The sequence below is a fragment of the Bos javanicus genome, chromosome 29 (genome assembly GCF_032452875.1).
Source record: "Bos javanicus breed banteng chromosome 29, ARS-OSU_banteng_1.0, whole genome shotgun sequence".
NCBI classification, from domain to species: domain Eukaryota; kingdom Metazoa; phylum Chordata; class Mammalia; order Artiodactyla; family Bovidae; genus Bos; species Bos javanicus.
Genome location: NC_083896.1, coordinates 48,104,863 through 48,121,217, shown reverse-complemented (window position 1 = coordinate 48,121,217; position 16,355 = coordinate 48,104,863). Strand labels below are relative to the sequence as shown.

General features: G+C 56.2%; 1 protein-coding gene across 5 annotated transcripts in view; it reads left to right on the top strand.

Moving 5' to 3' along the window:
* The window catches only part of SHANK2 (SH3 and multiple ankyrin repeat domains 2), a 560,952-nt gene that overhangs the window by 393,301 nt on the left and 151,296 nt on the right, over positions 1 to 16,355 (top strand). For all 5 annotated transcript variants that reach the window (XM_061407335.1, XM_061407333.1, XM_061407336.1 and 2 more), the window contains 2 exons: positions 6,344 to 6,426; positions 8,043 to 8,167. In XM_061407335.1, the coding sequence (XP_061263319.1) occupies positions 6,344 to 6,426; positions 8,043 to 8,167 (208 nt within the window). The remainder of the gene's footprint in view (positions 1 to 6,343; positions 6,427 to 8,042; positions 8,168 to 16,355) is intronic.

The window sequence follows — 16,355 nt, the reverse complement described above, 5'->3', positions numbered from 1 at the left end:
ACTGGGCTGTAGGGCCCAGTGGCTGAAACCACCCTCTGCCTGCAAAGCTGAAGGGGATCAGTGCTTCTCACTGAGGCCCCCTCATCCAGGGCACGTGCCCCTCCTGCTGTGTCCCCTGCAGCCCCGCGTGTGCCTGTCCAGCGTCCTCTTCAGCTACCAGGCTCGGGCCGTCCTCACACCCTGTAGCTTCTCCTGCTGGTGCCTGGGGAGAGCTGTGACGTCATCTACCGCGGACCTTTGTGTGTGACGCGCTGAGCAGGAAGCATGGCTGTGGAACATGTTTAAGCCGACCTTGGATCATCCCAGCGGGATTCAGGCCTGGCTGGGAAAAGGCTAGCTTGGAAGTAGTGGATCAGCTAGCTGCTTGCTATCATTTTGGCCTTAGGTCATACGGGGGGAAGCAGGCGCTTTTCTGGTTCTGCCTGAAGCTGAATTCCAGGCTCAGGCCACCCCTGGACCCTGTCCTGAGTGTGCAGGCAGCCCTCAGCCACGGCCCAGTGTGATCGGCTCCTTCTGCCTCCCAGGTGGGCCTCAGGACCTTTATCCCCGAGGTTCTATCTCTGTGTGGAATGTTCTCCTCTTTCTCTGTCCCCTTCCAGCCTCCCAGCCCACTCACTCCTATTCATGCGTTGGTCTTCCTCCTACAGGAAGTCCTCCTGCCCTGTTCGGGTTCACACATCACCGTATCCTGCACATTTGTGTCATAGTTAGATTCGTGTGTGACTTCCCACTTTCTCCATGTGTGAGTTTCCTGATGCTGCTGTAAAATGACCACAGGCTGAGCAGCTCCAAACAGCAGAAATGTGTTCTCTCCCAGTTCCGGGGCGGGAGGTCCAAGATCAAGGTGTTGGCCAGAACGTGGCTCCCTGTGAAGGCTCCGGGGAGGCCTGTCCTCCTCTCCTCCAGCTTCTGATGTTGGCCAGCAGTCCTGGTGCTTCCTGGCTTGTGGCTACGTCCTGCCCGCCTCTGTCTGTCTTCACACGGCCTTTTCTCCCCTGAGCCTGTCTCCCATCTCCCTCTCTTTTCTCTTCTAAGGACCAGTCGTTAGATTTAGGGCCCTCACTAAATGATCTCATCTTGAGATCCTTAACTCATTACATCTATAAAGACCTCATTCCCAAATAAAGTCACATTCACAGATGGGGGAGTTGGACTTCAACATGATTTGGGGGTCTACCATTCAACCAACACACTACCCTTGACATGTCTACAAAGGTTAGACTAGGTCTGGCTTGTTCCCTCCAAAAATGCCAAATAACCAGTCTGTGGCCTGACCCTTAGTAGGTATTCAGTAAGGAATAAAGGTGTCACTCAATCGTGTCTGACTCTCTGTGACCCCATGGCCCACCAAATTCTTCTGTCTATGAAATTCTCCAGGCAAGAATACTAGAGTGGGTTGCTATTCCCTTTTCCAGGGGATCTTCTTGACCCGGGATCGAACCTGGGTCTCCTGCATTGCAGGGAGGTTCTCTACCATCTGAACCACCATAGAGAATGACTGCATGGGTTAATGAATTAACCTGGTAGCTTACCCTTGGCCCCAACTGCTTCTGAACTTTAATTCAAGACCAAAACCTAATCCCAGTAGAGCAGGAAAGAAAACAGAGCGGTTTGATTTGTCCGGGTGAGGCCATCTGGTCTACCCCAGCGGTCCTTGTGTTCAAAATTCAAATGCCCACAACGAGCCCTCCCACGTGGGACAGGGCAGACAGAGCCACCCCAGGGCCCACCTGCTCACACATCTTGGCCGCCGGGGCCTGGCTTCCTGTGGCTTCAGTTTACACCTCCTCCAGTACCAGACACCACTGCCAAGGGAGCTTGTTCAGTGACTGACAGATCCTAAATGCCAGCTGTCATCGCTGGCATCTCTACCATCTGGACCCAAGCGAAGTGCAGCCTTCCCTTTGTGGGGCCACAGTTAAGGCCACTCGAGGCCCGGCCACCTGCGGTCTTGCAAGGCAGACCCCAGGGGAGTCTTCAGGCCTGCCGGTGGGGTGGGGACCCTGAGGCCCTGTGTGTGGCCGACCATACTCCCGCCTCACTCCAGGTGTATTCAGCACCCATTCCTGCCACGTGCAGGACTGTCGGGGGTGGAAACATGAAAAGCTAGCACAGCCTCTACCGTGTGGCTCTCAGGAGACTTACAGCACAGGGTCGTGTCTCCCAGTGTCGATGTGGTTCTGTGAGGCTACCTCCTGCCTCCACGGCAGCCCATCCCCCCAAGGCAGACATGCGTCTGTGGATACTTCGTGCATTCTGTGCGTCCGTGGCCTGTACTCCATCTTTGCATGAGCTTGAAAAAGGTGCCTGCCCCTTTCTCAAGGCCCTTTACTTGCAGCTGAGAGCCGAAATCACCACCATGCACACATGGTTCTGTGACGGCCACGATCGAATGGTGTCCTCTGTAGTTGTTCTGTGCGCAACCTGCACACCTGCCCTTGGCAGGGCTGAGTGCTTACCGCCTTTGCCTTCCACGGCTCCCACTGCAAGAAGCTTCCAAAGCAGGGTCCATTGGGGTACGTTAAAGTGCTCTCCTGCCCTGTTCAGAAAACACGTTTGAAGAGAGCACAGCTGGAGTACAGATTTTTTTCATCACACAGAATCTCACCAAGAGTAGATGTTGTGCCCTGTAAGGAGATTCAGAGAGAATGGGCATGATGTTTGCCCCTGAGGAGCCCACAGGTGATGGCTTCGCAGGTGAGAAGGGCCCCAACAGAGGCTTGGACGAGGCTGGAGGGGACCCCCGTGTACAGACTGTGCGGGGGCCCCTTGTTAGGAGGATTTGGAAGAAAAGAGACTCTCATTTGGGGAAGGTGCCTTCTTGAGGCCCGGGTTGTGGGATTTCCCAGTTGGAGCCCGTGCCCGGGGATTGTGCCATTCAGACAAAATCAGAATGCACACTTGTTTTAAGGGAATGACTCTTGCGTTGGAGTTTCTATTGCTTTTCACTGATTGCTACCGAGATTGCGGGTTTCCATCAGCCTGAGCCTACCTTTCCACTTCCTAGCCCTAGCTAGCTGCATACAGTAGGCACTCCACAGTGCTGAACTGCCCTGCCCTCTGTGGATAACGGGGACTGACCCGGAGACCTCTTCACTCGAAACCCTGTGGTCTTCCTTCGGCCCGACGCTGCCACCCGCTCTCCACGCTGCGTCCCTTGCCCATTTTGCTGCATTCCATGTGGCGCCGTGCTGGGTAACCCCCAGGGTGCAGTCACGGTCTCCTGGGGAGATCCGCGCATGGCAATGCTGATGAGAGCACTTCTCCCTGTTGTAGGGGGGCACTGCCCTCACCTGCTCCGCAGAGTCCCTGCAAGGAAGGTATGAGTGCTCCCACTTTGCAGATGGGAAAAGTGAGGCTCTGAGAAGCTAAGCTGGTAAGTGCCTGGGTTGGCATTCAAACCCAGGTCTGTCTGTGAATGAGACTGAGATGGGTCATGATGGGCAGGGAGCCAGGGGCTGTTCAGTTCCTGAACTAATGCAGGAGAGAAAAGTTCAGACCATCCTTCAGATCGGAGACGAAGGAGCCCGGCGCTTTCTCAGCGAGCAGGATGACATAGACACACAGGTTGGGGCAGCCTCGAGTGAGCCAGGAGTTGTTCAGTGACTTAGGAACTGCTGAGAGGCTTAAGAGGGAACCATCAGCCGGTGTGGGGGGTCCTTACAGGAGGAGGGGTGGGCACATGCAAATGACCCTCCCTTAGCATGGTTGCTGTTAACGTGTGCTGCCTACCTGGGCTCAGGTGGGGTCTTTGCTAACCCGCCTGAAGTCCACAAGGCGTGCTTTGCTATGATTCCCATTTTGCCAAGCGGGACCCTGAGGTTCCAAAGGCCAGAGTGCCCTTGGGGTCAGAGCAGAGCCAGGATCTGAGCTGGGCCCTGAGTGACACCCTCACCCACCAGGCCCGAACGCCCCTGCCCTGTGCAGCCAGTAGGGAGGGTGCCAACCGCATCCAGACAGCCACACTGTCCCCAGCAAGCTTCCGCAGCATGGGGGACAGCTGAAAGGCTGTCAGGGGGGTGCTGTCTGTGTCATGGGCAGAGGAGCTGGCCCACGGTAGGGCCTCATGATGGAGAGCAGGACAGGTTTGCCTTGGAGCCGGGCAGAGACGGGTGTCAGGGGCCACATGGGTCCCCAGGGAACCGCAGGGCTCCGGCCCCTCGGAGCAGGCATCGTCGTGGCAAGGTTTCAAGGGGCTCCTGCATGGGGATGAGCAGGGGCAGAAGGCGAGGCTGCAGCGGCCTGGGTAAGCCGCCAGAGCGGGTGGCGGGCTTGTACCTGAGGAGCCAGGGCGCCCTCCAGCTTGAGGAGTTCAGGGGTGGGCGGGAGACAGTTGTGTATGTTCTGGTTGGCGAAGGCGCGGGTTAGAAAGTAGAGAGGCTAGTAGGGGGTCCGCCCCCTCGAGCACCACGTGCCCAGCTCCGCCCCAGCCCCTCCTGCAGATCCCAAGTGCTGGCTCCCCGCCAAGTAGATGGCGGTTAACCCAATAGCTCCTTGGGACACTCAGCTCCCACCGCAGGCTGTGGGCATCCTCCAATCTGACCTCACGGGAGTCCCGGGAGGCCTGCGGCTTGTTCTCAGCACGCTATGATGTGAGAGGGCCTGAGGCTCAGAGAGCCGGGTCTCCGACTAAGGCCAGGCCAGGCCAGCATGTGACCTGCCCACAGGCTCCCAGGCCTGGACTCCTGGCCACGTTCAGCCCTCCTCTGGTGAGCCGCGGGGGCTGAGCTCCCAGACCTGGGGCTCCTGTACCGACCGGACAGGCTGACCCCGGGGCTGGAGGCAGAGCCAGTGCCCAGGGACTCAGCCCCTCCTCCCAAGTTCCTAGACCATCCTGGACTGTGACCATCCAGGATGGTGTTGTCTGCCGCACTGGCCCTTTCCTGGAGGACAGGGCCACACCGGTGAGTTCCGTTGTGCGGCCTCCGCTGGGCGGGCCGAGGGCTCGGGAGTGGGGCAGGACGCCTGTGTGTCCTCGGACCGCGGCCCCCCACCTCTAGGGAGCTCCCCGGCTCCTCCGTCCCTGCAAGGTGATGTTCTCCGTTACTGCCCAGCGCTGGGTCCCAGCAGCCCTGTCCCTCTTCCTCCTGACCGCCCACCCGGGTTGCGGGGCTGCTCCCGCAAAGCTGAGGCCGCGGGCTTCCTGCAGGTGGCAGACCCAGCGCTGGGCAGAGCTATCTTCAGTCCTGGGACCTGGAGCCCCGTCCAAGCGTTTGTAGGCGTCCCGGGCATCCCGGGCCTCTCCCTCGGGGCCGGGGCCCTTCCCCCTCACCCTGCCCTCCCACAAGCCAGCCCCTAAGGACCCTGGAGAAAGCCTCCTCTCCATCCCCCCACCCCCAGCGGCCCTCCCCTCCCCCTGACTTACTTCCGGGGCAGCGGGGACTCCAGGAGGGAGGCAGCCCCGGAAGGTGGGAGGGGTCCGGGAGGAGGGGGGCGGGTTCCCCTGTTCCCGGTGCTGGGTGCTGCGGGGCGGCGATGAACTGGCGACGCGCCCGTCCTGTGGATGGTGGGAGGCTTTGGCGACCGAAGCAAAGTTGGAGCTTTTGGGGTTTCTTTCCTTTAAGAAAAAAAAAAGCTGTGCCAACCGGCGGCTGGTGTGGCTGAAGGGGGAGCCTGCAGCCCCTTCCTCCCCACTGCCCCCCGCCCCAAGGAGGCCGGGCTGGAGTGACCTGCCCTCTTCCGCTGGAAGCCCCCCCTCCGCGCCCGCCGGCCGCCCCCTCCGCCGGCCTGCGGTTCCTCTGCGCGGCCGGCGTGACGCCGCCGAGCCGCCAGCAGCCTTGTGGGCTCCGCGCAAGAGCGAGGGGGGCCCCGCGCGCCCCCGGACCGGAGGGAGGGGTCGCCGCGCCTCCCGGGGCGGCCGCGGCTGCAAGGGAGCGCAGAGAATCGGCGGCTTCTGTACAAAAGAAAAAAAAAAGCCCTTCGGGAAGAAAAGAAAAAGGAAAACTGCTGCCTCATGTCTCCGCCGGCCGAGGGCCCCGCGCCGACCGGGGCGCCGCGTGCGGCCGGGCCCCGCGCGCGCCGCGCCCCCCGCGCCCGCGGGCCGCTCGCCGTGCCGGGGCGCCCGGGGCCCGCCCGCGCCGCCGCCGCCGCCGTGCATGACTCCTGCCTCCCGCTCGCGCCCGCTCCGCCCGGCCCCCCGCTCCGAGCCCGCCCCTCCCGTTAGCCTGCCCCCAGCTGCCTCCGCTCCTCCTGCGCCGGCTCGCCGTCTCCACGCTGCCTGCCTGGGTCGGGCGAGCTGGGGTGATTAATTGGCTACGATGATGAACGTCCCCGGCGGAGCCTCGGCCGCGGTGATGTTGACGGGCTACAATAATGGGCGCTGTCCCCGGAACTCTCTCTACAGCGACTGCGTTATCGAGGAGAAGACCGTGGTCCTGCAGAAGAAAGACAATGAGGGCTTCGGATTCGTGCTCCGAGGGGCGAAAGGTAAGAGCCGGCGGCTCCCTGCCTGGGTGCCTTCACATGTGTGTGTGTGTCTGTGTGTGTACACGCCTGTATGAAAAACGTTCGCCAGCTCAGAAAGAAGCCCTTTTCCTGGGGGTACTCGGTTGCTAGACAACCATGTTCTTCCACATCCTGCCTTTTTAAACACCGGGGCTTCCTTTAGGAATATTTCCAATTTTCTGTACACAGTATTGCTCCGAACAAGCTCCTTCTCCTCCCTCTCTTTCCTCTTTCTCTCTCCCTCCCCCCACTTTTTTTTTTTTTTTTAATTCATGGGTTTCATCTGTGTTTTGTGGCTTGGTTCAGTCCGGTTGTGACTGGCTTCAGAGCTCCTGGTCTCAGTCGCCCAGAATTACCCAGTCCTGAGTTTCCTTCGGGGATTTCCAAACTGCCCCGTTCTGGGAGTGGGCTTCGGCCCCCGAGTGCGGCAGGCGGCTGGGTGCCCGCCTCTAAGGTGACTTTGCAAAGGGAATGTGGCAAGATGGTCCCCTCCGCCGTGGCCCAGCCAGCGGCACACGCGTCACGTGGCCCACGGTGGGGGGCTCCGGGAACCTGGTCCGCGGCAGTGCGGCCCCCCGCAGCCCGGAACTCGGGAGGGCCCCCCCCCCCCCACCAAAATGAAGCAAAATGGCATCGCCTCCCCGTGAGAGGAGACATCTGTGCCCCGCGCGTGTGGGGAAACCATGTACAAGTTTGATCTCGGAGCCTTGGGGCTGCGGTGGGGGGGCCCTGCACTGTGCTGCAGGGGGAGGCCTCGTGCCCCGGAGCCAGCCCCACCTACAGACTCCTGCTGCCCAGGCAGCGGCCAGTCCACGGGGTGGGGGAGGGCGGGGGGCGGGAGGGAAGATCTCTCTGCCCCGCTGTGTCCACGGCTGTGTGGTGTCTCCCCTCCCCCCCGGCCGAGGCCAGCTTCCTCCCCCTACCCCCCACCCCCAGCCCCTCGGGACCACCCAGGAGCGTCCACCTCTTGCCCCAGAGTTTGGCTCCATGGCTCTGGGCACCCCCCCGGAAGCCAACGCTGGCTCTGCTGAGCAGCGGGGCCCCAGCCCTCCCGCGGACGCTGGCCGCAGAGTGGCCACAGGGAGCCAGGCTTCTGGCAGAGAGGGCTCATGAGCGGATTCCAAATCTGCAGCCACCCACTGGGTCAGCGTTCTGTCCCGTCCACGCTCCAAGTTGAATTCCCTTGGTTGCGAGTCTACGTGGATGTAAATTTGGCAAGCGGTTCAGTGTGGTGTTTCTGTAGCTCCATGTGGTTATGGGGGAACTTTTCCATTTTTAGAACTGAAAATGTTTAGTCACTGATGCTTTTAAAGAAAATGACAGGCGTGTACATACTGACATGGACCGGAGAGCACGGTATCCCGTGTGTTTTCAGCACAGAGGCCAGGAGGCACCGGAAAGCAGTCGGGTGCATTGCTTGAGTTGGTGTCGGCCCATGACCATGAGTGTCAGCCCCTTCCCAGGGGAGAGCTGGCCTGGGCCACGCACTTCCTACGGAGACATAGGGCCTGCTTCCTCCCAGGATCCTGTGGGAGGCCTGGGCTACCAACCTGCAAACATCTCCCAGCCTTGTAACGCGGTACACCTTGTCTTCCCAGCGGATACGCCCATCGAAGAATTCACGCCCACGCCGGCGTTCCCGGCCCTGCAGTACCTGGAGTCTGTGGATGAAGGCGGGGTGGCATGGCAAGCCGGACTGAGGACCGGGGACTTCTTGATTGAGGTAGGGACCCCGGTGTTTGTCTCTTTCTGCCTGGGGAGAGCGCCGGCTCTCTGGGGGCTGGATCTGTGGTCTTGGCGGTGTGGCCAGTGGTCCAGGCCGGGGGCATGTGTGGAGGCTGCCTTGGATGGGGGCTTCCTCGGCTGTTCCCACCTCCAGTGGATGTAATTTCCTGCGGACAGCGTGTTGAGATTGCGGCCTTGGCTTTGTCTCTTTGGAGGCTGGCAGTGTCTGCAACTTGGCTGTTGATCTTGAAGTAGAAGATAGAAGTAAGAGGAAGCTGGTTGCCCTGATGTCAGGGACCTGTGCAGACCTGTTGGGTGGCTTAGCTGTGACTGAATGAATAGACCCAAGAGAAGCCACGGCCCACACTTGTGCCCCCAGGGCCGGTGGAAAGCATGGCGCCGTGGGTCTCGCTCCCATGAGGTCTGTAATGTTGGTGGTTGAGAGTCTTGATTTTCAAGTCGAAGTAACTGGCCTATCAGATGGATGATGGTCTTTAAGGACCGAGGAGCCTGGGCAAGTCGGGTGGCTGGAGCTCGTGGTGCCAAAAGGAAGCTTGTAAATTTAGATGCTGTGAAAACCAGCTTTTGCTAATAGGTGAATGGAGGGAGCACGGTCTTCATTTTAAAAAATCCCACTAGACGTGAGTTCCCAGCTGCTTCAAGCCTTACCTGGAGTTGCCATGTTGGTGTGCACGAGGCGCCAGACTGCTGGCACACCTAAGCTCCCTGCCTTCCGTGGGTTTAGGTGTCACTTTCAAAGGAATGTGTTAGTCTTTGGAAAAATCAATAATAGAAGAATACGTTGTGCCTTGAAAATGTTCTAAGATGCTCGGTAAGCTCAGGTGGCCCCCACTGGGAGTCCGCATTTCTGGGAAGAGCGTTCCTCGGGGCTCACCCTCAGCCCTGTCTCGTCTGTTCTGGAAAGGCACCGCAGGCAGGAAGAATGGGTGTGCGGTCTCAGCCTGGTGCTCGGGGCCTCCGCCGTGGGGCCGGCCAGACACCTGTTCATCCTGGAAAGGAGATCCAGGCCAGCGGCGAGACGGCCGCTGGAAGCCATTCATCTCTGATATGCCTCAGCTTCCAAGAGTGCTTTCTGAGCTGCAGTTCTGTTCATGATCTCCTGGGTGCTTCTAAGGAGGATGTTTCTAAGGATGGAAATCCGGAAGGAAAGATACTATTAGAAGAGAGACCCAGGTAAAATGGAGAAGGTGCTTTACCTTATTCCAGGCATTGTGTGTTGGTGTCCCTTTATGTGCTGGGAAAAAAAATGTATTTAAGTGATTACTGACCAATCAGAGCCTGGCTCAGATGAAGACTTGTGCTTCTTCAGGTTCTTATTTCTTTTAAACTGTGGAATGCACATCCAGCATGGTGGAGACTGGAGCCCGCGGTGATTTCACGGGTTAACTCGATTTGTAACCTCATGAAAATGCAGAGAGACTGGGTTGAATCATCTTCTGTAGGATGCAGTTGTGATGTAAGTTCCCTTCCCGTGTGTGTGTGTGTGTGTGTGTGTGTGTGTGTGTGTGTGTATGAGAGAGACAGAGAATCCAGTAGGGTGACAAAGCTGTTGCTGGTTCTTGGTTTTAAATTATAAATGAGGGCTGCAGATGCAGGAGCATTCCTGGTAGTGAGGCTCGTTGGATTGTTTCCTTGATAAACTAGTCAATAAAGAAGCGTGGGGCAGCAGTGGAGCATGCGCTGGGCCCACCCCGCTCCCAGGCAGCAGAGCCACGCTGGGTTGGCAGATGGGTCCGCAGCGCTCGCCTGGGCTGGGGGAGAAGGCAGGCCACCCGGGTCGGCTGGAGGGCTCCGTGGAAATCAGGAGCATGAAGAATTTGTGCCCTTCTGTTTTCAAAGCACCTCCTCTGACATTGCTTTTAACCTCTGATATGCAAACATGTTTGCCATTTTGGAACAGCTTTCATATTCCGGGTGACCTCTGAATTCCAGGATTCCAGGCATGGCTGGCCCAGAGCTGCCTTAAGGTTCTGTTGGTCTTCTTATGACCTGAAGGAGGAATGGGCCCCAGACAGCCCCAGGCCCTACCAGGCTGCTCCCCAGGGGTCCTCCTCTAAAGAGGGCACGGGGCAGGGGCGGCAGGAGGACAGCGCTGGGAACCCGCTCCTCCTGTTTCATGCCAAGGTTTCATTCATGGGGGCTCAGAAACTCTCCTTCAGGTGCTTGGGTTTGAAAGATCGAGGCTCTCCCTTGAGCTGCTTTCCCAGCGGCCCGATCCCACCCCTGGAATAGTAAAGTCACATATAGCCCCAGACATGCGTGTTTTTTCCAACAGAAAATTTTTCTGTGATTTTCAGTGAGAAGCTTCAGCCTTGGGGAGATTGTCTTAGACAGACTCACATGCTTTGGTGGATCTTTGGCTTGAATGGAAGCCGTGCTGGAGGCTGGGGTTTCTAGGCTCTCGGTCAAGTGCAGGGTCCTGGCTTGAGGTTGCAAGTGTGGGCGAACTGGCCACATCTGTCCACATCCCTTCCTCCCACACACAAGCCTTCCTTTCTCTCTGCTGTTGGAAAGGAGCGCAAAGCCTGTCCGGTATTTATTTTCTCTGTAAAGACCCATGCAGCAGTTTGAACTCTGGGACCGAGGGGCAGCTTCTGAAGCGAACGTTCCCTCTCTAAAGTCTTCAGCGTCTCCTGAGTGTCATTTTCCCCTCTTGGGCTTTGTCAGGATGCACACACAGTCATCTGGCCGGCACTGACCCCTGTCAAGAAGGGTTTCCTTTGTGCGTGCGTTTCTGGGGTGCCCACTCTCTAAATTTTCTCTCCCTGCCCTGACTTTTGGGAAGAAGGAGCATGTCTTTAGCTGTTGGTGCTGTTTCTTTGATGACCACGCCCCTCCCCTCCCGCCGACAAGCCAAACTCTGAGTGGAGCTCCGTGGAAAAAGGCTGTCTTCCAGCTGGTGATGGGTCTTAGTGTGAGCAGTGTGGAAAGTTCCCTCAGGCTGGAGGGCAGGGAGTGGTGCTCCGTGCGTGGGGACGTTCAAACACGTGGCTCCACAGACCACGTGTGTTTACCATTTTCAGATCAGTTTGATGGGCCAGAGCCCCCTGGATGGCCGGTGACACTGAAGCTTCCCTAGAGAGTCCTTAGGGGCGGCAGGAGTGGGCAGAGTAGGCACCGACTGTCCCTCTGGGACCTGGGGGAGGTGATGCTCAGCGGGGTGGGCGGGGGCAGTGACAGCTGAGAGAGAGAAGCAGGTGGTGGAGTCAGGGCATGGTTCCTTGCTTACAGGTCAAATGTGAGGTTGGGCCACCATCCAGCCAGGAATGATTCAGGCCCACATCTCTTTTGGTTAAAACAGGAAACCCAATTAAATACCGGCCAGGCTTGCCGGAAAGTTGAAATCGAAGATCCAGAGGCAGAGTCTGCCTCAAGTGCAGTGTGTTGAATATACTCCATCTGCTGTTTCTTTGAGATTATCTGGGTGGAGGCTCCTCAAGCCCCACAAGGTGGGGCAGGAGGGGCCGCTTATGAGGAGTCATCAGGAGGACGTACCTGTCATGGGTGACAGTTTCGCGTGGAGTAATTCAAGAGACTGGAGGTGGGGATGTCATTTGGATTCCTGCAGGGACTCAACAAACTGGAGCAACCCCCAGCCTCGCCCAGTGAAGCTCGGCTGGGCACCGGGGTCACCTGCAGACCTCCCAGAGACCCTGAGGCCTGGGCTCAGTCCACGCCCACACGATCAGAATCACGAGGCAGGAGCGTCGGTGTTTTTAGGGTGCTTCAGTGATGATGCCAGGGGTTCCAGTGGGCAGGCAAGATGAAGACCATCTGGCCTCATCGTGGTGGCTCTTTGAACCTTTTAATTTAGCATTCTAACAAAAAATTAGAAGCAGGCACTGTGCTTATCTCGTTGTCTCAAGGCCAGGACTGGCTTTCTTCCACAGACCTCCCCATTTGGAAGCCTGAGCTTTGTCTCCTGCTTTACTTTAGTATAAACTAAAATATCTTATATCTCAAAACTTGCTCACAATACAGCAAAACAGTAAACATCGAAAGAGCAGACGGTGTTACAGTAAATACAACAGAGGCTCATATCCTTATTTATAGTCAAGGGTATGTCTGCCAGGCATTTCACTGCCCGTCCAGCCTTCAGAATAATCCCGCAAAATAGCATCCGTGTCATCTCCATGTTACAGAGGAGACTGGGGCTCAGAGAGGTTCAGTCACTTGCCCAGGGTCACACAGCAGGTGAGCTGGAATTCCAGCCCAGGCTGTGTGAGTCAAGAACACGACTGCTGAGAGATGCTGGGAGGCGCTCTGACGCACTGGGTGTGTGCATAGGCCTGGGGTAAGAAGAGGTACAAGCGATGAGATGCCAGCATTACTTTCAAATCAGCAAGCACTTTTTTTTATTACTATACCCATCGCTGGGGATGACACTTCTAGTTTGCTACACGAAAGAATAAATTGCCATAAACTTTGTAGAACTCGATGTGACCGTATGTAATGAGAACGATAAAGCTGAGCCAGGAATTTTACATCTAGGAACCCATCCTAAGGGAATGATCTTAAAAGAGAAAACCAGGGTGAGATCACAGTGCCTCAAAAAGAAAGGGGTGGCAGTCGCGGGGAGTGGTTAAGGGGGTACCATGCATCTGTTGTGGGTGTAAAAGAAAGCATCAGAACTTATGCTTGCAAGAAGTTCTTCCTACCAGCAGGAAACAGTTTTCTTACCTTAGTTGAAGAGGGAAGAATTAAAGTTATCTGCACGGCATCATCTGAATTGTACCACCTCCCCCCAAAATAACCACAGAAAAAAATAAGGAAAGAAAATGTTAATCCGTAGGTGATGGGATCGTGTGTGGTTATTTTCTGTTTGGCAGACTTCTCTCTATCTCTCAGATTTTCTAGAATGACGGTATTAATTGTTGACAGGGATTCATTTCATAAACAGCAAATTATTCCTTAGAAGAGGCCGTCTCACGTAGATGAGCGCTCTCAGCCTCCGTGCCCCAGGAGCTGCTGTTTGCTTTCAGGACAGCACTTTTCCTGGGCATTAATTATTTTCCTGGGGCTACCCCTCCCCAGCTCACTCAGTACTGGAGACTCCCGTGGATTTTGTGATTGTTGTCTTCATCCTGAAGCGGCCAATCTCGGTTTTGTGTTCATTTCCCTAAATAGGTTTTCCCTTGCAATTAAAGCAGGCAGCAATATCCTTCATCCTTGAAAAGTGATGCTTGAGTCTGCTAATTACTTTTCCTCATATTAAATACTTGTACTAAAGATGGCCTGGAACTGTATTATAATCTTGGTTTGCGTTGAAGTGAGGACGCTGAGGGAGGCCCTGGTGTTTTCCTTAGAGGCCTTTTGAGTACCTTATAAAATGTCAGACTGCTGCTTGAGAACCCCGACTTGGAAACTGTCATGCAGACCCTAGAGCCTGTTTGTCCAAATCGTTACTTTCAACCCAGCTGGAGGTGTAAACAATTGTTACAACCTGGTGATAATCGGTCAGTCTCCTCAGCTTGAAAATTAAGTATTTCAGGGAGGAGAGTAAATAAAGTCCAGGTGATTCCTGATGGGTGGTCCTGCATGTCCGCAGTCGGCACACGTTCCCTGGCTCTCGGCATCCCTGTCAGCAAAATGGGTGGTTGTGTGAGCTCGGCCACCGGAAACCAACTCCAGTCATCCCTGGGTGTGTCTGCGGGGAGCGGAGGGTGTTGATTCCAGCACCCACCACAGACAGCAAAATCTCTCAGTGCCATGGCCAGTCCTCTGTATCTGAGGGTTCCGTATCCACGGTGTGGAACCTGCACGCACGGAGCGCCGACTGTATATTCATTGAAAAGAATACATGTGGACTCACACAGTTCAAATACACGTTCGGGGGCCACTGTGTGTGCCGCCTGAGTTCTAAACGCGCGGGCTGCTGTTGGCTGTGTGTCGGCTGGGAGGCCGTGAAGGGCCAGTGGCGCTGGGCGTGGAATGCTGTCAGTGTTTGCTGCTGACCCTCTTCTTGTCCTTCATCATCACTAATGATGCCTGACTCAGGAGGGGAAGCCAGTGACGATGGGCTGAGCCAATAATAACGTCATACACAGAAAGCAGACACGGCTGCCGGGGTGGGGGCGGCACGAAGTGGGAGTTTGGGGTTAGCAGACACAAGCTGTTACATATAGGGTGGACAGATGACAAGGTCCTCCTGTGCATCAGGGCTTCCCGAGCGGTGCTGGTGGCAGAGAACCCGCCCGCCCGTGCAGGAGACGTGAGAGACGAGAGTTCGATCCCTGGGTTGGAAAGACCCCCTGGAGGAGGGCATGGCAACCCACTCCACTATCCATGCCTGGAGAATCCTGTGGACAGAGGATCCTGGTGGGCTACAGTCCGTGGGGTCGCAAAGGGAGATGACCGAAGTGACTTAGCACGGCACTGTGTAGTTAGGGAACTACATTCATATGCTGTGGTAAACCATCATGCAGAGTATGTAAAAAAGAATGTGTGTGTCTGTGTATATATGTGTGTGCGTGTGTATGTATATATACATACACATGCACACGTATATATATGTAAATATGTATAACTGAACTGGGCTTCCCTGGTGGCTCATGGGAAATGAACCCACCTGCCAACGCAGGAGACTCCGGTTTAATCCCTGGGTCAGGAAGATCCCCGGAGAAGAAAATGGCAGCCCACTCCAGTATTCTTGCCTGGACAGGGAGCGTGGTGGCTACAGTCCGTGGGGTCACAGAAGAGTCGGACACAACTCAGCGACTAAACACCACCACCAAAATGACTGAACCACTTTGCTGCACAGCAGGAATTAACACAACATTGTAAATCAGCTATACTTCCATAAAAAACAATGTTATAATGATGACAGGTGGTTGTTACTGCTGTCCTTTCGAGCGTGTAGCCATTACAGAGCACACCCACCATGGGCCAAGCACACACAGTTGGGCACTTCCGGCCAAGAGTGCACTGGCTGTAGCTTCCTGGTGCCTCTATGTGGAAGGGATGCCAGCTAATGCAGGCACCTGCCCCGCCCCGCCCCAGGCCCCAAACATCCTTGGCAGGCGTACCTTCAGATTTGGCTTGAATTTCTGCTCCCCGGGCACTCACTGCCTTGCTCAATCCTGTTTTGGCACAAGCCTGCCTTTTAGGTAATCTTGGAATTTCTGCTCCTGATTCCCATTTTACCTGCTAGTGACAAATCCCAGGGCTGAGGTCAGAGCCCTTTGTGATTTCCACAGTGCCAGCGTCCTTGTCAGCCATGCCACGTGGCTCACATTCCTCTCTCCTGCCTTCCAGGATATCGTGAGAGGCTTCGTCACATGTCCTGCGGGTGGCCTGTGTGGCCAGTCCAGGAACTCTGCCACTCCCCTACCCTGCAAAATTCTTAATATCTTGTCATTTAAAATAGGTATTTAATTCAGTAAGTTGAAGAGCAGATCCCAGCTGATGCTACTGGTGAATTCTTGACCTTGAATCACATCAGTACTTTAATGGTCAAATTATGTCCATTTCATGTTAAAGACAAGCAGGGCCCCGTGGTTGTCCTGGGTCCCTCAGAACACGGAGTGTTTCTGTTCTGAAGCCCTGCAGCTTCTTGCTCTGTTAGTTTTGGAAGAGCCCTGGGACCCCTGGCTAGTTTCCCACTCCAGCTCCCCAGCACCTGGGCTGCCAGCTCCTGAGCCACTGCAGGGAAGGAGGTGGTGGCCATCTTGATCTGCCTCTCCATCCCCTTGCCTGGCCTTTGCTGAGGTCTGAGCCTCCAGCCATCTTCTCGGTGATGGTTGAGAGACATCCCTTTAGTAGCAAATAAAAGTGAGCACAGAGGAGTTCAGCTTATTCTGTTGTTTGCCTTCAGAAGATACCAGTGCCCAGGGCAAACTGCTGTCATCCCAGTCTTTGCCCTCCAAGGCTCCTACCACTGGGATCTTTGCTGTCTAAGGCCATAGCACTGGGGTCTTTGCTGTTAAGGCTCATTGCACTGAAGTCTTTGCTCTCTGAAGTTTTAAAGAGGCCACTGCTCTAAGGGAAGTGCCTTGGAGGCTGGACCCCTTTCCTGCACTAGACTTAAGCCCCTCCTGTACCTAGAAAATAGTTCACTTTGTCCTCCGTACTGGCTGAGAACAGGTGGTCCAGGCTGAAGAGCAGCCCAGAATCCTGCTGGGAAGGTGGATGCGGGCACTTTAGCTATTGCAGATCTGAAGTCTTGG